At 47.6% G+C, this 22651-nt stretch overlaps 1 protein-coding gene across 1 annotated transcript in view; it reads right to left on the bottom strand.

Moving 5' to 3' along the window:
* Window positions 1-22651, bottom strand: part of ITPR2 (inositol 1,4,5-trisphosphate receptor type 2) — a 207989-nt gene that overhangs the window by 97829 nt on the left and 87509 nt on the right. Inside the window, exons 27-37 of the mRNA XM_072145070.1 lie at window positions 19995-20084; window positions 19167-19292; window positions 18780-18902; window positions 18035-18235; window positions 14547-14798; window positions 11755-11880; window positions 11508-11636; window positions 7335-7455; window positions 5402-5592; window positions 4112-4254; window positions 534-642 (exon numbers count right to left, since the gene is read on the bottom strand). Coding sequence (XP_072001171.1) covers window positions 534-642; window positions 4112-4254; window positions 5402-5592; window positions 7335-7455; window positions 11508-11636; window positions 11755-11880; window positions 14547-14798; window positions 18035-18235; window positions 18780-18902; window positions 19167-19292; window positions 19995-20084 — 1611 coding nt within the window. The remainder of the gene's footprint in view (window positions 1-533; window positions 643-4111; window positions 4255-5401; window positions 5593-7334; window positions 7456-11507; window positions 11637-11754; window positions 11881-14546; window positions 14799-18034; window positions 18236-18779; window positions 18903-19166; window positions 19293-19994; window positions 20085-22651) is intronic.

Raw genomic sequence — 22651 nt, 5'->3', positions numbered from 1 at the left:
GCGAGCCGGGGGGAAAGCCAGTTTCTGATTAACAAGGCAAATGTGTCACATCTCGGCCGTAATAAAAGTGAATTAATAGGGCGGTAATATAAATTACATTAGATCACCCTGATTAATGCCGAAAAGCGACCGTTTAGGGACAATTAACGTTGTGTATTTAGTCATTGCCGTGAACTCAAATCACTTTCATATCGCTTCTGGGGAAGGGAAGGGGGCCGGAGCAGCGGGGGTTAAAACCTTGCATGTTTTGTGACTAGGAGTCATGGGGAAGTAGGGGTACGATGGATATCAGCACGGGTATTTGGGGGTTTTATTGTCCTGATACAAAGCACCAAATCCCCTGCAGAGACACAGAGCTGAGTATGAGACAATATCTTGGCCTCCTGCAGCGTCCACTAGGGGGAGCTCAGGAGCTCACTGTATACGGTTTATACATTACTATCTATGGCTTTCCAGTATGCGCCAGGCTCTTCAGCTCCACCTAGTGTCGGCTGCAGGATGTCACTATATCTAACGCCCCGGCACCCACCTACCTGCTCACTGAAGCCGTCCTTCTTGTCCAGCATCTCCCGCAACGTCTGAAGTATCTTGATACAAAGCTTCTCTTCCTTCTCCATTAGTTTCTTTGTGTGATTTATCAACCTGTAACATTGTATTCATTAGCTTTTTCAATGGCGGAGAGTCACATGGAGGGGTGCGGCGGAGATGAGGGGTCACATGCAGAGGGGATTGTTTCCGGGGGATGTGACAACGAGATGACTCTGCTGACCCTGCTCTCTAATGACGGGATGACTCTGCTGACCCTGCTCTCTAATGACGGGATGACTCTGCTGACCCTGCTCTCTAATGACGGGATGACTCTGCTGACCCTGCTCTCTAATGACGAGATGACTCTGCTGACCCTGCTCTCTAATGACGAGATGACTCTGCTGACCCTGCTCTCTAATGACGAGATGACTCTGCTGACCCTGCTCTCTAATGACGAGATGACTCTGCTGACCCTGCTCTCTAATGACGGGATGACTCTGCTGACCCTGCTCTCTAATGACGGGATGACTCTGCTGACCCTGCTCTCTAATGACGAGATGACTCTGCTGACCCTGCTCTCTAATAACAAGACCACTCTGCTGACCCTGCTCTCTAATGACGGGATGACTCTGCTGACCCTGCTCTCTAATGACGAGATGACTCTGCTGACCCTGCTCTCTAATGACGGGATGACTCTGCTGACCCTGCTCTCTAATGACGGGATGACTCTGCTGACCCTGCTCTTCCGGAGCAATGAGAGGACTCTGCTGACCCTGCTCTCCTGGAGCAATGAGATGACTCTGCTGACCCTGCTCTCCTGGAGCAATGAGATGACTATGCTGACCCTGCTCTCCTGGAGCAATGAGATGACTCTGCTGACCCTGCTCTCCTGGAGCAATGAGATGACTCTGCTGACCCTGCTCTCCTGGAGCAATGAGATGACTCTGCTGACCCATGCTCTCCTGGAGCAATGAGATGACTCTGCTGACCCATGCTCTCCTGGAGCAATGAGATGACTCTGCTGACCCTGGTCTCCTGGAGCAATGAGATGACTCTGCTGACCCTGCTCTCCTGGAGCAATGAGATGACTCTGCTGACCCTGCTCTCCTGGAGCAATGAGATGGCTCTGCTGACCCTGCTCTCCTGGAGCAATGAGATGACTCTGCTGACCATGCTCTCCTGCAGCAATGAGATGACTCTGCTGACCCTGCTCTTCCAGAGAAATGAGATGACTCTGCTGACCCTGCTCTCCTGGAGCAATGAGATGGCTCTGCTGACCCTGCTCTCCTGGAGCAATGAGATGACTCTGCTGACCCTGCTCTCCTGGAACAATGAGATGACTCTGCGGACCTTGCTCTTCCGGAGCAATGAGATGACTCTGCTGACCCTGCTCCTCCGGAGCAATGAGATGACTCTGCTGACCCAGCTCTTTCAGAGCAATGAGAGGACTCTGCTGACCCTGCTCTCCTGGAGCAATGAGAGGACTCTGCTGACCCAGCTCTTTCAGAGCAATGAGAGGACTCTGCTGACCCTGCTCTCCTGGAGCAATGAGATGACTCTGCTGACCCTGCTCTCCTGGAGCAATGAGATGACTCTGCTGACCCTGCTCTCCCGGAGCAATGAGATGACTCTGCTGACCCTGCTCTCCTGGAGCAATGAGATGACTCTGCTGACCCTGCTCTCCTGGAGCAATGAGATGACTCTGTTGACCCTGCTCTCCCGGAGCAATGATATGAATCTGCTGACCCATGCTCTCCTGGAGCAATGAGATGACTCTGCTGACCCATGCTCTCCTGGAGCAATGAGATGACTCTGCTGACCCATGCTCTCCTGGAGCAATGAGATGGCTCTGCTGACCCTGCTCTCCTGGAGCAATGAGATGACTCTGCTGGCCATGCTCTCCTGGAGCAATGAGATGACTCTGCTGACCCATTCTCTCCTGGAGCAATGAGATGACTCTGCTGACCCATGCTCTCCTGGAGCAATGAGATGACTCTGCTGACCCTGCTCTCCCGGAGCAATGATATGAGTCTGCTGACCCTGCTCTCCCGGAGCAATGAGATGGCTCTGCTGACCCTGCTCTTCCGGAGCAATGAGAGGACTCTGCTGACCCTGCTCTCCCGGAGCAATGATATGAATCTGCTGACCCTGCTCTCCCGGAGCAATGAGATGGCTCTGCTGACCCATGCTCTTCCGGAGCAATGAGAGGACTCTGCTGACCCTGCTCTCCTGGAGCAATGAGATGACTCTGCTGACCCATGCTCTCCTGGAGCAATGAGATGACTCTGCTGACCCATGCTCTCCTGGAGCAATGAGATGACTCTGCTGACCCTGCTCTCCCGGAGCAATGATATGAATCTGCTGACCCATGCTCTCCTGGAGCAATGAGATGACTCTGCTGACCCATGCTCTCCTGGAGCAATGAGATGACTCTGCTGACCCATGCTCTCCTGGAGCAATGAGATGACTCTGCTGACCCTGCTCTCCCGGAGCAATGATATGAATCTGCTGACCCTGCTCTCCCGGAGCAATGAGATGGCTCTGCTGACCCTGCTCTTCCGGAGCAATGAGAGGACTCTGCTGACCCTGCTCTCCCGGAGCAATGATATGAATCTGCTGACCCTGCTCTCCCGGAGCAATGAGATGGCTCTGCTGACCCATGCTCTTCCGGAGCAATGAGAGGACTCTGCTGACCCTGCTCTCCTGGAGCAATGAGATGACTCTGCTGACCCATGCTCTCCTGGAGCAATGAGATGACTCTGCTGACCCATGCTCTCCTGGAGCAATGAGATGACTCTGCTGACCCTGCTCTCCTGGAGCAATGAGAGGACTCTGCTGACCCTGCTCTCCCGGAGCAATGAGATGGCTCTGCTGACCCTGCTCCTCCGGAGCAATGAGATGACTCTGCTGACCCTGCTCTCCTGGAGCAATGAGAGGACTCTGCTGACCCTGCTCTCCCGGAGCAATGAGATGGCTCTGCTGACCCTGCTCTCCCGGAGCAATGAGATGGCTCTGCTGACCCTGCTCTCCCGGAGCAATGAGATGGCTCTGCTGACCCTGCTCTCCCGGAGCAATGAGATGGCTCTGCTGACCCTGCTCTCCCGGAGCAATGAGATGACTCTGCTGACCCTGCTCTCCCGGAGCAATGATATGAATCTGCTGACCCTGCTCTCCCGGAGCAATGAGATGGCTCTGCTGACCCTGCTCTTCCGGAGCAATGAGAGGACTCTGCTGACCCTGCTCTCCCGGAGCAATGAGAGGACTCTGCTGACCCTGCTCTTCCGGAGCAATGAGATGACTCTGCTGACCCTGCTCTTATGATGAGCAATTCCATCTGTTGACTATACCCTCTAGGAATAAGTGACTCTGCCGACTTCTCCCCCTCCTAATGAGTGACTCTTCTATAGAGCTGACAGTGAGATGACTCTTCTGTCCCAGTCCAAACAGCACAGCATTGAGTCCGTGTTAGAACAGAATCACTTTGTAAATCGCGACCTCTGTTATCTATTGTATAGTGGTAATTCAGACACCAGGTGGCGCTGTTCTGATGTAAAGGGGACATGACAGCTCAGGTCACACCTACTTGGACATGAAGGCTCCGCATCGGATCCGGGCGTCGGTCCCATCTGGAAACAGGAGCTCGGGACTGTGCAGAACGTCCACCAGAACCGAGAACTCGGCCAACACCATCGAACTGAACTGCTGCTCCAGAGACGCCACCACATCCTGAAAATAACCGCACCCTTAATGAGGCTTCCAGGGGGGTTCTGTCTTAAGGGTTCTACGACTATACAACAAGAGGTCCCACTACTATAACCCCCAGAGATCAGCGCGATTTGTAAAGGAGTCTGACAGGAAGTGCTCAATTTCCCAACAGCACCACCTCAGGAAAAAGGAGGAATTACACTACTGGGTCCTCCAGTGTCCTGAAGTCATTTGTGTATCTCCATGGTAACAGACTACAAACTAACCCTATGTAGTCTGATCCATGGTAACAGACTACAAATAAACCCTTGTAGTCTGATCCATGGTAACAGACTACATGTAAACCCTATGTAGTCTGATCCATGGTAACAGACTACAAGTAAACCCTATGTAGTCTGATCCATGGTAACAGACCACAAACAAACCCTGTGTAGTCTAATCCATGGTAACAGACTACGAACAAACCCTGTGTAGCGTGCTCTATGGTAACAGACTACAAACAAATCCTATGTAGTCTTATCCATGGCAACAGACTACAAGTAAACCCTATGTAGTCTGATCCATGGTAACAGACTACAAACAAACCTTATGTAGTCTTATCCATGGCAACAGACTACAAGTAAACCCTATGTAGTCTGATCCATGGTAACAGACTACAAACAAACCCTACGTAGTCTTATCCATGGTAACAGACTACAAACAAACCCTACGTAGTCTTATCCATGGTAACAGACTACAAATAAACCCTATGTAGTCTGATCCATGGTAACAGACTACAAATAAATCCTGTGTAGTCTGATCCATGGTAACAAACTACAAACAAACCCTACGTAGTCTGATCCATGGTAACAGACTACATACAAACCCTATGTAGTCTGCTCCATGGTAACAGACTACAAACAAACCTGATGTAGTCTGACCCAGCAGCACATAAAAATGCAGGTATCCAGTTCACCACTAGATGTCAGCCATTCAGATTGATGCGGAAAAGCATCTCATTCTACTACCTGCTGCAAAAGATAGAATGACTCACGGGCAGTGTTGTAGTGGTTGAAGACCACGTTTAATGCCCTTTGTGATATTATAATATTCTGTGAACGTCTAATAATCCAGAATAACATATAATCTGGTTAGGGTCAGTGGTTGCTGTAGGTACAATACTCCTTACCTGCAGTTTCTCAATGATGTTCCTGTAGTCCCAGGCCGGGCCCCCCAGCACATCTTTGAATCGGGGTCCGGTGCGGGCCGTCATCCTCCAGCCCATGGCCGCCCTCTGCACCATGTTGGAATGGCTTTTCAGGAAGAGGGTATTCACCTGGCTGTCCAAGTCCACCGGGATCGCTATCCCACGATTCTTTGCTATTGGGAAGACGAGAAAGAAATATCACAAAATGGGAAACCATCAGCAGGTGTGACCCTATAGACTGCAGTCAGTGTTTTCCCTGAAGAGATGTGTAATTATACCTTTGTGTATGTTGTTAGTAGCAGCAGGACTGTGAAATATGGATTTATATTACAGGATTGTAATGAGGGCGTGTCCTCACACTGCTGTGCTCTGTTATCTCTACAGTCTGTATTGGGTACCAGCCCTGCAGAGATGTGTAATTACAGCTTTGTGTATGGTGATAGTAGCAGCAGGACTGTGACATATGGATTTATATTACAGAATTGTGCATAAGATGTGTCCTCACACTGCTGTGCTCTGTTATCTCTGCAGGCCATGTTAGGTACCAACCCTGCAGAGATGTGTAATTACAGCTTTGTGTATAGTGTTAGTAGCAGCAGGACTGTGATACATGGATTTATATTACAGGATTGTAATGAGGGCGTGTCCTCACACTGCTGTGCTCTGTTATCTCTACAGTCTGTATTGGGTACCAGCCCTGCAGAGATGTGTAATTACAGCTTTGTGTATGGTGATAGTAGCAGCAGGACTGTGATATATGGATTTATATTACAGAATTGTGCATAAGATGTGTCCTCACACTGCTGTGCTCTGTTATCTCCGCAGGCCATGTTAGGTACCAACCCTGCAGAGATGTGTAATTACAGCTTTGTGTATAGTGTTAGTAGCAGCAGGACTGTGATACGTGGATTTATATTACAGGATTGTGCATAAGATGTGTCCTCACACTGCTGTGCTCTGTTATCTCTGCAGGCCATGTTAGGTACCAACCCTGCAGAGATGTGTAATTACAGCTTTGTGTATAGTGTTAGTAGCAGCAGGACTGTGATACATGGATTTATATTACAGAATTGTGCATAAGATGTGTCCTCACACTGCTGTGCTCTGTTATCTCTGCAGTCCGTGTTAGGTACCAACCCTGCAGAGATGTGTAATTACAGCTTTGTGTATAGTGTTAGTAGCAGCAGGACTGTGATACATGGATTTATATTACAGGATTGTGCATAAGATGTGTCCTCACACTGCTGTGCTCTGTTATCTCTGCAGTCCGTGTTAGGTACCAACCCTGCGCAGATGTGTAATTACAGCTTTGTGTATAGTGTTAGTAGCAGCAGGACTGTGATAGATGGATTTATATTACAGGATTGTGCATAAGATGTGTCCTCACACTGCTGTGCTCTGTTATCTCTGCAGGCTATGTGAGGTACCAACCCTGCAGAGATGTGTAATTACAGCTTTGTGTATGGTGTTAGTAGCAGCAGAACTGTGATATATGGATTTATATTGCATAAAGAAGAGGCTGTGGAGCAGCCTGATGCAGAGTGCTGAGTACACAGCAGTGTGAGGACCAATTTTACAAGAATCCCAGATGGTGAACCTGATAAATCACTTTTTGATAAGGTCACTAAAGATAAAATGTGGGGAGAAAAGGAGATAATAATTAGGGTGATGTTACAGCCTGTGCATAGGATGAAGAAAAGCCGAGCCAGTAATACTTTGCTCCCCAGCTTTTCCAGGATCCTGAATGACAAATCTCAGCCATTATGCACTGCATCTATCTGGAATAACTTGCTGGATTTGCTATTCGGGAGCCTGGGAAAGCTGGGCTTCCTGTTGATGATTCCACAGCACAGAGGGAATTCTTTTTTGGCATAACACAATAGGAAGAGGCGTCTCGGAACCTGTTCACACTCACCCACTTCTGCCAGCGTCTTTATACACGACTCCACCGAGGATTTCTGCGCCGGGTTCGGCCACGTGCAGTTATATATCCGGAAGGCCGACTGCAGGAGCTGGATGAAGACCGGCTGATGGGTCTACAGGGAGAGGACAACATCTGTACACAGCATACACGGGGTGTCTGAGCACACGTATCTAACCTGCCATGTGTGATACTGACTGCTGAGCTGTGTATCTAATCCTATCCTGTGTGATACTGTCTCCTGAGCTGTGCATCTAAACCGCCATGTGTAATAATGCCTGCTGAGCTGTGTATCTAATCCTATCCTGTGTGATACTGCCTGCTGAGCTGTGCATCTAATCCTATCCTGTGTGATACTGTCTGCTGAGCTGTGTATCTAATCCCATCCTGTGTGATACTGCCTGCTGAGCTGTGTATCTAATCCTATCCTGTGTGATAATGTCTGCAGAGCTGTGCATCTAATCCTATCCTGTGTGATACTGTCTGCTGAGCTGTGTATCTAATCCTATCCTGTGTGATACTGTCTGCTGAGCTGTGTATCTAATCCTATCCTGTGTGATACTGTCTGCTGAGCTGTGCATCTAATCCTATCCTGTGTGATACTGTCTGCTGAGCTGTGTATCTAATCCTATCCTGTGTGATACTGTCTGCTGATCTGTGTATCTAATCCCATCCTGTGTGATACTGCCTGCTGAGCTGTGTATCTAATCCCATCCTGTGTGATACTGCCTACTGAGCTGTGTATCTAATCCTATCCTGTGTGATACTGTCTGCTGAGCTGTGTATCTAATCCTATCCTGTGTGATACTATCTGCTGAGCTGTGTATCTAATCCCATCCTGTGTGATACAGTCTGCTGAGCTGTGTATCTAATCCTATCCTGTGTGATACTGTCTGCTGATCTGTGTATCTAATCCTATCCTGTGTGATACTGTCTGCTGAGCTGTATATCTAATCCTATCCTGTGTGATACTGTCTGCTGAGCTGTGTATCTAATCCTATCCTGTGTGATACTGTCTGCTGAGCTGTGTATCTAATCCTATCCTGTGTGATACTGTCTGCTGAGCTGTGTATCTAATCCTATCCTGTGTGATACTGTCTGCTGAGCTGTGTATCTAATCCTATCCTGTGTGATAGTCTGCTGAGCTGTGTAGCTAATCCCATCCTGTGTGATACTGTCTGCTGAGCTGTGTATCTAATCGTATCCAGTGTGATACTGTCTGCTGAGCTGTGTATCTAATCCTATCCAGTGTGATACTGTCTGCTGAGCTGTGTATGTAATCCTCTCCTGTGTGATACTGTCTGCTGTGTATCTAATCCTCTCCTGTGTGATACTGTCTGCTGAGCTGTGTATGTAATCCCATCCTGTGTGATACTGTCTGCTGTGTATCTAATCCTCTCCTGTGTGATACTGTCTGCTGAGCTGTGTATCTAATCCTATCCTGTGTGATACTGTCTGCTGAGCTGTGTATCTAATCCTATCCTGTGTGATACTGTCTGCTGAGCTGTGTATCTAATCCTATCCTGTGTGATACTGTCTGCTGAGCTGGGTATCTAATCCTATCCTGTGTGATACTGTCTGGTGAGCTGTGTATCTAATAGCTGTGTATCTAATCCTATCCTGTGTGATACTGTCTGATGAGCTGTGTATCTAATCCTATCCTGTGTGATACTGTCTGATGAGCTGTGTATCTAATCCTATCCTGTGTGATACAGTCTGCTGAGCTTTGTATCTAATCCTATCCTATGTGATACTGTCTGATGAGCTGTGTATCTAATCCTATCCTGTGTGATACTGCCTGCTGAGCTGTGTATCTAATCCTATCCTGTGTGATACAGTCTGCTGAGCTGTGTATCTAATCCTATCCTGTGTGATACTGTCTGCTGAGCTGTGTATCTAATCCTCTCCTGTGTGATACTGTCTGCTGAGCTGTGTATCTAATCGTCTCCTGTGTGATACTGTCTGCTGAGCTGTATATCTAAACTGTCATGTGTACTACTTTCTCCTGAGCGGTGTATCCAACCTGCCATATGTGATACTCTCTGCTGAGCTAAGTATCTAATCCTATCCTGTGTGATACTGACTACTGAGCTGTGTATCTAATACTATCATTTGCGACACAGCCTTCTAAGATGTGTATCTAATTCCATTATGTTTGATATTGTCTGCTTAGCTGTGTATCTAATCCCATCCTGTGTGATACTGTCTGCCGAGCTGTGTATCTAATCCCATCATGTGTGATACTGTCTGCCGAGCTGTGTATCTAATCCCATCATGTGTAATACTGACTGCTGAGCTGTGTATCTAATCATATCATGTGTGATACTGCTGAGCTGTGTATCTAATCCCACCATGTGTGATACAGTCTGCTGAGCTGTGTATCTAATCCGATCCTGTGTGATACTGTCTGCTGAGCTGTGTATTTAATCCCATCATGTGTAATACTGACTGCTGAGCTGTGTATCTAATCCCATCCTGTGTGATACTCTCTGCTGAGCTAAGTATCTAATCCTATCCTGTGTGATACTGACTACTGAGCTGTGTATCTAATACTATCATTTGCGACACAGCCTTCTAAGATGTGTATCTAATCCCATCATGTGTAATACTGACTGCTGAGCTGTGTATCTAATCCTATCCTGTGTGATACTGTCTGCTGATCTGTGTATCTAATCCCACCATGTGTGATACAGTCTGCTGAGCCATGTATCTAATCCCATCCTGTGTGATAGTATCTTGATGGTATGAGCAGTGAGCCCCCAGTACACCCCCAGTATCTCCTGCTCCGTATAATTAGCGTCTGATAACCAGGGACAGATTATCGCGTCCTGAGTGACGATCTGTATTCGTGGAGCGCGCTGATGGATGCGTCTGACTGTTCATTAATCCGCTAAGCGCCGTGGCCCTGAATTTATTTAAATGTCGCCTGGATTTAATAAATCACCCATCGGAATGTGGAAACATGGACAATTACCGCTCTGAACAACCATGGCCGCCGCCGTAACTCGCAAATGAGCAATCGCCCCTAACCGTGAGGCTGGCGAGCAACGGGGGTAAGCGGCAGATGGCAGATCAATAGCTACCAGGCACCGGGTGAACGATTAACCCCTATGGGATCAGGCAGGACACCCCTTCACTCTCCCACAGAGGAGTCTGACAGAAGAGTCCGAATTTACCTCAGATGAGTCAAGTATAAAAAAATGCAGGGGGGGGGCACTTCAGACGGCCCTATCTTTAGTTCTATAGCACCTAGATATATGATTCTGGTGTCCTGTCGAAGAACAGACTCTCGTCTTTAAGATCTCAGCAGATTTGTGATTCTGTGATCTACAGAACCAGAGATACAGACAGTAAAAAAAAAAAGGCGGGAAAATGATTTTTATCCACACTTGAGGCAAAGATAAAAATTGAATTCCCGCCTTTTTTTTAACCTGACTGTATCTCCAGTTCTGTGAATCACAGAACCACAAGACTAATAGGATCTGAAAGATGGGATTCTTATCTTTACTATGAAACGACATGAGAGCATGTTTCTAGGTGCTACAGAGCAGAAGACGGCGGCGTCTGAAGTGACGCAGTTTCTAAACTTGACTCATCTGAGGTAAATTCTGACTCTTCCCTTAGATTCCTCTGTGGGAGAATGAAATTGGGTCCTGTCTGATTCCATAGGGCAGTGATAGCAAAACCTTTACTTTTACAGAGTTCCCAAACAGCAAACCAAACCCCACAGATCTACCGCAAAGCGCCAATACACTAATTTGGCTCAATATTAACAACAATACCATACTGTTTCTAGTTAATGGCAGATAAGTGACTAATCCCCTGCTGCCTCTAAACTTGACTCATCTCCGGTAAAATATGACTCTTTTCGGCTCCTTGTCACATGACTTTGGAGTAGATTTCTCATTAAAGAAGAAGGAATTCTAGAAAGGACATGTCATACCTGACCTGAGGGGGCTGCCAATTAGTGGGGTAAAATCTGCTGACAGGTTCCCTTTAAAGATCAGAGAGGTTGTGGGAGGGGAGTGTTAAAGCAATTCAGCAGATTAATGATCCTTTTCCCTGCCCCATTGCTTGGCATATGTATCTGCCATGCTTTACACTACAGCTTCACATTCTTCCATTGGTAGCCGTGTACCTGTGCCTAGAGGCCCCTTCCTCACTTACCTGTAGGCTGGTGCTGTTATCAGAAAATGGCGAGTTGAAGAAGCCGCTGACGATGTTCATGACGGCCTCAGTCACATACTTCTCCAAGGCCGTGTCCGCGTGCTTGCGGTCGGTGGTCGTGTTACAAACCTAAGAGGAAACATAACGTAGGATCCATGAAAAAGACTCCAGGATCAGACGACACAGGATTGTTTGTAGTCTGTTACCACGGAGACGCATAGCTACACACACCATACATCACACTCACCCGCGCCATGTCAACCAGGAAATTCTCAAACAACTTCCAGATGTGATTACTGGTGTAGATCTCCTTCATCTCCACCTCCGTGTCCACATAACAATGATTCACAAAGTTCACGTAGGCAATTTTTACCTGAAGAGAAGGAAGGAAAACAATAACAAAAGGTCCAAATAATGAGAAATATACCATCAGATCTACTATCTATATATCTATCTATCTCTGTACTGTGACATCACTGTGTGTATTATCTCTGTACTGTGACATCACTGTGTGTATTATCTCTGTACTGTGACATCACTGTGTGTATTATCCCTGTACTGTGACATCACTGTGTGTATTATCTCTGGACTGTGACATCCCTGTGTGTATTATCCCTGTACTGTGACATCGCTGTGTGTATTCTCCCTGTACTGTGACATCGCTGTGTGTATGCTCCCTGTACTGTGACATCGCTGTGTGTATTATCCCTGTACTGTGACATCGCTGTGTGTATTATCTCTGTACTGTGACATCGCTGTGTGTATTCTCCCTGTACTGTGACATCGCTGTGTGTATGCTCCCTGTACTGTGACATCGCTGTGTGTATTATCCCTGTACTGTGACATCGCTGTGTGTATTATCTCTGTACTGTGACATCACTGTGTGTATTACCTCTGTACTGTGACATCCCTGTGTGTATTATCCCTGTACTGTGACATCACTGTGTGTATTATCTCTGTACTGTGATATCCCTGTGTGTATTATCTCTGGACTGTGACATCACTGTGTGTATTATCCCTGTACTGTGACATCACTGTGTGTATTATCCCTGTACTGTGACATCACTGTGTGTATTATCCCTGTACTGTGACATCACTGTGTGTATTATCCCTGTACTGTGACATCACTGTGTGTATTATCCCTGTACTGTGACATCACTGTGTGTAATATCCCTGTACTGTGACATCACTGTGTGTATTATCCCTGTACTGTGACATCACTGTGTGTATTATCCCTGTACTGTGACATCACTGTGTGTATTATCTCTGTACTGTGACATCACTGTGTGTATTATCCCTGTACTGTGACATCACTGTGTGTATTATCTCACTCTGATGTGGATAGACAGGTGTGACATTAACCATAGTGGGCAGTGGGTGAAGACATCCCATCATGCTCTGGGGCTATTACTTAATTTAGGAGATTTTGGAAGAGTTATATCGATGTGAAGTAGTAGAAGAAGACAATGTTCTGCAGCAGCGGCTTCTATTGTCAGTTCTCATCCTCTAACAATCCCACATTATCTGCTAATGATCCCCATAGAGAACTGATGTCACCCAACCATTAACCAAAGCAATCCATCCACCGCCCGCAGAGCATTACATCCACAGCCTCATCACCAGAGTGAGTGCAGCTCTGGAGTATAATACAGGATGTAACTCAGGATCAGTACAGGATAAGTAATGTCATGTATGTACACAGTGACTGCACCAGCAGCAGAATAGTGAGTGCAGCTCTGGAGTATAATACAGGATGTAACTCAGGATCAGTACAGGATAAGTAATGTCATGTATGTACACAGTGACTGCACCAGCAGCAGAATAGTGAGTGCAGCTCTGGAGTATAATACAGGATGTAACTCAGGATCAGTACAGGATAAGTAATGTCATGTATGTACACAGTGACTGCACCAGCAGAATAGTGAGTGCAGCTCTGGAGTATAATACAGGATGTAACTCAGGATCAGTACAGGATAAGTAATGTCATGTATGTACACAGTGACTGCACCAGCAGCAGAATAGTGAGTGCAGCTCTGGTGTATAATACAGGATGTAACTCAGGATCAGTACAGGATAAGTAATGTCATGTATGTACACAGTACCTGCACCAGCAGCAGGATAGTGAGTGCAGCTCTGGGTATAATACAGGATGTAACTCAGGATCAGTACAGGATAAGTAATGTCATGTATGTACACAGTGACTGCACCAGCAGAATAGTGAGTGCAGCTCCGGGGTATAATACAGGATGTAACTCAGGATCAGTACAGGATAAGTAATGTCATGTATGTACACAGTGACTGCCCCAGCAGAATAGTGAGTGCAGCTCTGGAGTATAATACAGGATGTAACTCAGGATCAGTACAGGATAAGTAATGTCATGTATGTACACAGTGACTGCACCAGCAGCAGAATAGTGAGTGCAGCTCTGGAGTATAATACAGGATGTAACTCAGGATCAGTACAGGATAAGTAATGTCATGTATGTACACAGTGACTGCACCAGCAGCAGAATAGTGAGTGCAGCTCTGGAGTATAATACAGGATGTAACTCAGGATCAGTACAGGATAAGTAATGTCATGTATGTACACAGTGACTGCACCAGCAGCAGAATAGTGAGTGCAGCTCTGGAGTATAATACAGGATGTAACTCAGGATCAGTACAGGATAAGTAATGTCATGTATGTACACAGTGACTGCACCAGCAGCAGAATAGTGAGTGCAGCTCTGGAGTATAATACAGGATGTAACTCAGGATCAGTACAGGATAAATAATGTCATGTATGTACACAGTGACTGCACCAGCAGCAGAATAGTGAGTGCAGCTCTGGGGTATAATACAGGATGTAACTCAGGATCAGTACAGGATAAGTAATGTCATGTATGTACACAGTGACTGCACCAGCAGCAGAATAGTGAGTGCAGCTCTGGGGTATAATACAGGATGTAACTCAGGATCAGTACAGGATAAGCAATGTTATGTATGTACACAGCAGAATAGTGAGTGCAGCTCTGTAGTGGTGGTGATGGGGTTTCCTACCTCGGGGATGCAGTCATCATGTGTCACCACCCTGACGATGTCGTCCAGGGGCAGTAGTGAGTTGCACTTGATCTCGGTGTAGACGTTCTTGCCCTCGGTGCAGGCGGCCAGCAGCTCCACCAGGGTGATGTGATAGGCCAGGGCTCCGCTCTCATCGGCGCGGTCGCGCTCGGAGCACATCATTTGCAGGAGGATGGGGAAGGAAGCGCGATCGTTGTAGAAGATGAGGACGTCTTCTCCGCCGTTGATGAGCTATGAGAAATAATAATAATATTTATATAGCGCACACAGATACTGCAGCGCTGCACAAAGCTGCCAGATCAGTCCCTGTCCTCAATGGGGCTCACAATCTAAGGAGTGTGGGAGGAAACCAGAGGACCCGGAGGAAACCCACGCAAACACCGAAAACTATAAAGCACCTCACAGGCCATCACACAACTTTCCCAGGTACCTGAATGGCAGAACCTCACCCTGACTCCTCTATAGTTGCTGTTTTCCAGTTACATTCAGTCCCAGGAATGCTGGATGTTAATGGCAGACATAAAAACTATCCCTGGATCCTGAATGGCAAATATACATTTCTAAGGCTGCATTCAGACAAACGTTATAACCAAAAATCCCTTAGGTCATCCAACATTTCTAGGATCCTGCATGGCAAAACCCTCCTTTTAACCCTTGCACAGCTGCTTATATTACTGCCTTTTATTAATATCTGTTCCTGGGAAAGCTGGGTGACAGTCCAGCCACTGTCAGAGACCTAACAGCGGCCATATTGCCTGCCACCCAGCTTTCCTCGACACAGTTTCAATAAAAAAAAAAACATTTTTCATCCTAAAATAGAATTCTATGTCCCATTTGCAGCTTCCACGCAACTTTCCTAGGAACCTGAATGCCAAACACCTCCTTATAGCCCCTCCACAGCGGCTTATATTGCGGTCTTTTATTTAAATCTGTTCCTGAAAAAGCTGGGTGACAGTCTTGCTTCAGTCAGAGACCTAATGGTAGCCATACTGCCTGCCACCCAGCTTTATTTGCTGATACCACGCAACTTTCCTAGGATCCTGAATGGCAAAAACTCCTTCTAACTCCTCCATAGCTGCTTATATTACTGCCTTTTATTAATATCGGTTCCCAGGAAAGCTGGGTAACAGTCCAGCCACGGTCAGAGACCTAACAGCGGCAATACTGCCTGCCACCCAGCTTTATTTGCTGATGCCACGCAACTTTCCTAGGATCCTGAATGGCAAAAACTCCTACTAACTCCTCCATAGCTGCTTGTATGGCTGCCTTTTATTAATAAGTGTTCCTGGGAAAGCTGGGTGAAAGTATAGCCACTGTCAGAGACCTAACGGCGGCCATATTGCCTGCCACCCAGCTTTCCCTGATGTAAAAAAGTTATCAATTATCCCAATTAAAAGTATCAGACAATCTTTTCCTTGTCTGAAAGGGAGACGCTCCCCGCCGATACAATGAAGCGACTCCTCTCCTGCGCAGCAGACAAAGCGTTGCGATCCGCTAATGGTCCGGGGGGATTGTGATGTAAATGTGAAGTCGTGTAATAGTTAAAAGAACGGAATGAAAAGGTTGAAGAATCTTTCCTGCGACAAAGGTTATTCGTGTAAGAAGTTCTCTCTCCTCGCAGAAACTTCGGGCGCCCTCGCGCCTCCACTCATTAGCTTGATTTCTCCGACGCTCCTTTTGTCTACATCCCCCGAAAAAGAGAAAAAAAACTTTTTCGCGAAAATACGACGTCTCTAATCTGTCGGCGGCGGTCGCCTAAGCGATGGCGGGTGTCAGGTGTCAGTCATCTTAATTGCCAAAATGGCTGAATAGTCGCTGTCACCGCCACGACGAGGAGGAGGAGGTGGAGGCAGCGCTAATCGCTAATCGCTTCTGACAGGTTTATCCAATACGGTCTGGAAAGCGTCACCCAGCTTTTCCACAACCCTGATAAGTGTATGGGTCTGTGTTACGTTACGCTGACATTCAGGATTACAATAAAGCTGGGTAGATATAAGGAAGGAGGCATGGTTATGGCGTCCCCAGCCACATTGAGGTGAATGGACCGGTCTATAGTTCTATATTGCAGACAGGTCCATTCACCTGAATGAGGTGCTGTTTACCGCAGGGTCGGGTGATCAATGTGGCCTTTGGGCCACTAAATGGTGGGGCCACAATAATCAGCGCCACTCTGGAGGAAATACATGGAACTGATCCCAGTAACAGTCTGGTGAATGGACCTGTCTGCAGTTCTATATTCCAGGCAGGTCCGTTCAGCTGAATGAGACTCGCACACCTAGGTGATCACTGTGGCCTTGGGGCCCTCATGACCCCTAAATTAATGGGGCCACAGCGATCCTGGAAGAAGTACATGGAATTGAACCCAGAACCATTAAGGAGACTTGACTGGTCCGGAGCTGCAGACAGGTCCATTCAGCTGAATGCAGAGGCAGGTATCTACTTCTGCACAGCATGATCCCTTGGGGCCCACACAACTCATAGAGTGATGGGGCCACATCACTACATCAATGTGTGGCTCCCACCAACCAGATGTGCAGAAAACTGCAGACAGGTCCATTTACCTAATGGAGACCAGGATAGCCATGTGGCCCTTATACTCATAAATCTTTGGACCTGCATGATTTCTTGAAGGGATGGCGCTACAGTGTTTATATAGTGATGTGCCGGTAATATTCCCCTCACTCTGCTTTGCAGAGAACTGCAGACAGGTCCATTTACTTAGTGGTGATTAGGATAGCACTCTTATTGGTTGGGTTCCTTGACTGTGAAGTGTTAACATAGCACAGCATTAGTGAATTTGCACTCACTGAAGTGCGGAGAACTGCAGACAGGTCCATTTTCCCTCATGAAGACCAGAATAGGTCTCAGCAGTGTAGTCCTCATAGGCCCAGAAATCTTGGGGCCCGAATGGTTTTTACATAGAGATGTGACAGATGTATGTAGAGAACTGCAGACAGGTCAATTTATTGAAAAGTGATGAGTATAGCACTGTGGCTCATAAACCTATGGCAGTGATGAGGCCACAGTATTTACACAGAGCTGCGTCAGTGATGCTCCCCTCACCCTGATATGCAGAGACCTGCAGACAGGTCCATTTACAAGGGTCAGAGTCACTCACTGCACAGTTGTATGTCCAGGTAAGCACCCAGCGCCGTGGCCCCTTCATTCTCAGGATAGCTGGGACCACAACGATATTTAGATTACTGTGGTTGCAGTGTTTAAACAGTGATATGACCCCCGGTGCCCTTCAGGATCCTAGGGAAGCTGGGTTTGACAGTTGTCCTTACCTTTCATCAGTCAGAAGCCGCCCTGTTGACAATATGTTATTGTGTACCTCTCCTTTAAAAATTGCTCCGCCCTCAGCTAAAATCGAAGTCATCGCTGTTAGTCGATCATCTGCGGCGGCCAATCAGGTGCCACTACAGCTCTGATTGGCCGCTACAGGTCACGTGACCCCTCCCTCTCACCTCGGTCATGACCACGTCCTGGCACTTCTTCACGTACTTCCCGTCGGCCTTCACGATGGTCTGCAGGAAGCGCAGGTACTCGACGTGGCGTCCGTGCGTCTCCACGCAGTGCACGAAGTGCTGCACCACGCGCTCGCTGATCTCGTTGCACAGGTGGTAGTTGTTCATGAAGATGTGGCGCATCGTCTCGGCTTCCAAAAGCTGCAAGGAAAGGAAACTAGCATCTACTCCAGTTACTACCCAAGCAGCTCCCAATACTGCAAAGAGCTCCACATCAACAGGATTGAAGAATATGAGGAACTGCAGCTTTAGCTCTAACTAGAGTATAAGATTGGACGTAATAGATGGTATTTTACGTAGTCTTATAATTTGCGTAATGACACATTTTTGTTACAATGTATCAGTGCAGGTAAACGATCATCAGTCTAGGCTGCTTTGCAGCTGGACTGTATGTAACTGTAACAAATCCTCAGCTGAATAAGGGGCAGTGGTCAGCTTTGGACTGGCAAAGCAACCTTACCCCCAGCCCTCGCCTTTAAGGACGACCAGCTCTACCAAATGACCCCAATTGTGCAAAGAACAACAAACAGCGCCACCCCTGACTGTGGGTAGTGTGTGGTATTGCAAGTGCCATCAATTTCTATACAGCTGCAATACCGGCACTAACCATGGTCAGGAGGGGGCGCTGTTTTTTGGAAAAAAGCAGCCATGTTTTTTCAACCTCACGACTGCTTTGGCCACTTACCCCCGGCGTTAAGAAGAGGTTCAGGTTTTTGTGTAGTAGGATCTGGTTTTGAGGATTCCCTCGGCAGAAGTTTTGCAGGAAGTTGTGAGCCAGGGTCATGATTTCGTTCATCTTGTCGTCGGTCTGAAAGAGAAAATGAGACAAAAATGTCCTCGTTGTGTCGCTTCACTCATAATAGTTTGTGTTTTCTACTCTAGTCACAACCAAAGCAGCAGCAAAGAATTAAAAATTACAAAGCAGGTAACAGACAACTCAGTACAGCTCTACACTGCGTCATCTGGGCCCCGCACATCCCTTGTTCTTATGCGAGAAGAAAGCTGCTGAATTTTTGGATGCAGCTTTGAATGTGAACAGAGTAAAGTCATGTCCCCGCCTCCTCCTACAGACCTTCTCGTATGGGATCTTCAGGAGATCCAGGACCACCGAATGCGCCCCCATGTTCTTCAATAGCCGCTGCTGCTGGTTACGCCCCTTCTTGCTCTGGGCGCAGAGTTTACTCAAACGGATCAAAATCTATTAAAAAAAAAAAATTATTTTTTTAAAAAATGCACGTGCCGATGTAAACTTTTGCAACCATAAAAAGGTCTACTGCATCATATTCGATGTTTAAAGCGGAAAATAACACCGTTCAGCAAACCGTGAGAGGGAAAAATCGTACAGCCGTTTTGTGTACGCAGCTCTAACACTGACTGATGCGTAACTATGGTAACAGACTACAAACAAACAGCCATGTCTGATCCTGTGGTCTTGTGTGTTCCCTGCTCTTCACTATCTTTACAATCAGTTAAATACATGGCAGAAAAGGCAAATGGAGGGATGTAATATTAGACGATAGGATCTGACTACACAGGGTCTGTTTGTAGTCTGACACCAGGGAGACACACAGATCTCTATAAAAGAAGCGTACGCAAAACATTCAGACAGTCTGTAGTCTGATTCTGCCTCCGAGGGCCACTGATCAGAGAAGGCGAAAAATGAAGTTAGTATAACTGTAGTATCTGACTACAGATTTGTATGTAGTCTGTAACCACGGTAATACATAGCTTCAGCATTTAATCAGTCTGGACCTACAGCGATGGGTTTGTCCACTGCTAATAAAGACCTAATTCAACTGGAGCGAAGAAACATCTGTAGGAACATGCGTAGGATCTGACTACGCACGGTGTGTTTGTAGTCTGTAACCATGGAGACCCACATTTGTATGCGGGTTGTTACCTCCTTGACGATCTTGTAATTGTTGGCTTTGTTGCTGTCGATCTGCGGTTTCTTAATCCCATCTTCCACCGGTGCGAGGATACTCGTGTCCTAGGGCGGAAGCAAAATCTTACCTTCAACTGACAAATAAGCTCCGCCCCCACAACTGACAACTTAGCCCCGCCCATAACAAGATTTCAAATACGGTTGTTGCCAATTAAGCTTTTGTATCAAGTGAATTATAAGGGATTGTTACATTTTTGTGCTACAATGTTTTGTCGTTTGATTCCTGGAGTCTTATAGAGCCCCTCAGGAATCCGTCCCCTGGAGTCAGGAGTTCCCCTTTAAGTGATATTTAGTCAGTGTTCGAGTACAGACCCCATCAGCAGAACGAGAGCCTGACCCGACGAGACGTCTTACCCCTGCAATGAGGACGTTCTGAATACAGAGACACGAGGCTGGGATGACTCAAACACCCAGAGGTCCTCCATCACCTTGTGATATTCTACCCGATATTCATCATCGCTAAGTCTCCAAAGTCCCAATTATAGAGCAAAGAAGAGGGAAGATCAGGTCTACCCCGACCCCTCACCCCACACAGTCCTTACACAACACCGACTAATGTCACAGTACAGCTTATAGCAAACCAGAGCATCATGGGAGAAGGTAGAGAGATATAGAGAGATATGGAGAGAGGAGGAGAGACAGAGAGGAGGAGAGAGAGAGGGACAGAGAGAAAGAGAGGGACAGAGAGAAAGAGAGGAAGAGACAGAGGGACAGAGAGAGGGACAGAGAGAGAGAGAGGGACAGAGAGAGGGACAGAGAGAGAGAGAGGGACAGAGAGAGGGACAGAGAGAGAGAGAGGGACAGAGAGAGGAAGAGAGAGAGAGGGACAGAGAGAGGAAGAGAGAGAGAGGGACAGAGAGAGGAAGAGAGAGAGAGGGACAGAGAGAGGAAGAGAGAAAGAGGGACAGAGAGAGGAAGAGAGAAAGAGGGACAGAGAGAGGAAGAGAGAAAGAGGGACAGAGAGAGGAAGAGAGAAAGAGGGACAGAGAGAGGAAGAGAGAAAGAGGGACAGAGAGAGGAAGAGAGAAAGAGGGACAGAGAGAGGAAGAGAGAAAGAGGGACAGAGAGAGGAAGAGAGAAAGAGGGACAGAGAGAGGAAGAGAGAAAGAGGGACAGAGAGAGGAAGAGAGAAAGAGGGACAGAGAGAGGAAGAGAGAAAGAGGGACAGAGAGAGGAAGAGAGAAAGAGGGACAGAGAGAGGAAGAGAGAAAGAGGGACAGAGAGAGGAAGAGAGAAAGAGGGACAGAGAGAGGAAGAGAGAAAGAGGGACAGAGAGAGGAAGAGAGAAAGAGGGACAGAGAGAGGAAGAGAGAAAGAGGGACAGAGAGAGGAAGAGAGAAAGAGGGACAGAGAGAGGAAGAGAGAAAGAGGGACAGAGAGAGGAAGAGAGAAAGAGGGACAGAGAGAGGAAGAGAGAAAGAGGGACAGAGAGAGGAAGAGAGAAAGAGGGACAGAGAGAGGAAGAGAGAAAGAGGGACAGAGAGAGGAAGAGAGAAAGAGGGACAGAGAGAGGAAGAGAGAAAGAGGGACAGAGAGAGGAAGAGAGAAAGAGGGACAGAGAGAGGAAGAGAGAAAGAGGGACAGAGAGAGGAAGAGAGAAAGAGGGACAGAGAGAGGAAGAGAGAAAGAGGGACAGAGAGAGGAAGAGAGAAAGAGGGACAGAGAGAGGAAGAGAGAAAGAGGGACAGAGAGAGGAAGAGAGAAAGAGGGACAGAGAGAGGAAGAGAGAAAGAGGGACAGAGAGAGGAAGAGAGAAAGAGGACAGAGAAAGGAAGAGAGAAAGACAGAGAGGAGGAGAGAGGGACAGAGAGGAGGAGAGAGGGACAGAGAGGAGGAGAGAGGGACAGAGAGGAGGAGAGAGAGACAGAGAGGAGGAGAGAGGGACAGAGAGGAGAGAGAGAGGGACAGAGAGGAAGAGAGAGAGAGGGACAGAGAGGAAGAGAGAGAGAGGGACAGAGAGGAAGAGAGAGAGGAAGAGAGAGAGAGAGAGACAGGGGGGGAGAGAGAGAGAGACAGAGGAGGAGAGAGGGGGAGAGAGAGAGGAGGAGAGAGAGAGACAGAGAGGAGAGAGAGAGGGACAGAGAGGAGGAGAGAGGAAGAGAGAGGGGAAGAGAGAGAGGAAGAGAGAGAGGAAGAGAGAGAGGAAGAGAGAGAGGAAGAGAGAGAGAGGAGGAGAGAGGGGACAGAGAGGAGGAGAGAGGGACAGAGAGGAGGAGAGAGAGACAGAGAGGAGGAGAGAGAGACAGAGAGGAGGAGAGAGGGACAGAGAGGAGGAGAGAGGGACAGAGAGGAGAAGAGAGAGACAGAGAGGAGAAGAGAGAGACAGAGAGGAGGAGAGAGGGACAGAGAGGAAGAGAGAGAGAGGGACAGAGAGGAAGAGAGAGAGAGGGACAGAGAGGAAGAGAGAGAGAGGGACAGAGAGGAAGAGAGAGAGAGGGACAGAGAGGAAGAGAGAGAGAGGGACAGAGAGGAAGAGAGAGAGGAAGAGAGAGAGGAAGAGAGAGAGGGGGGGAGAGAGAGAGACAGAGGGGAGGAGAGAGGGGGAGAGAGAGAGGAGGAGAGAGAGAGACAGAGAGGAGGAGAGAGGGACAGAGAGGAGAGAGAGAGGGACA

This window comes from Engystomops pustulosus, chromosome 4 (genome assembly GCF_040894005.1).
Source record: "Engystomops pustulosus chromosome 4, aEngPut4.maternal, whole genome shotgun sequence".
NCBI classification, from domain to species: Eukaryota; Metazoa; Chordata; class Amphibia; order Anura; family Leptodactylidae; genus Engystomops; species Engystomops pustulosus.
The sequence above is the reverse complement of the archived record's forward strand: the minus strand, read 5'-3'. Positions and strand labels throughout refer to the sequence as shown.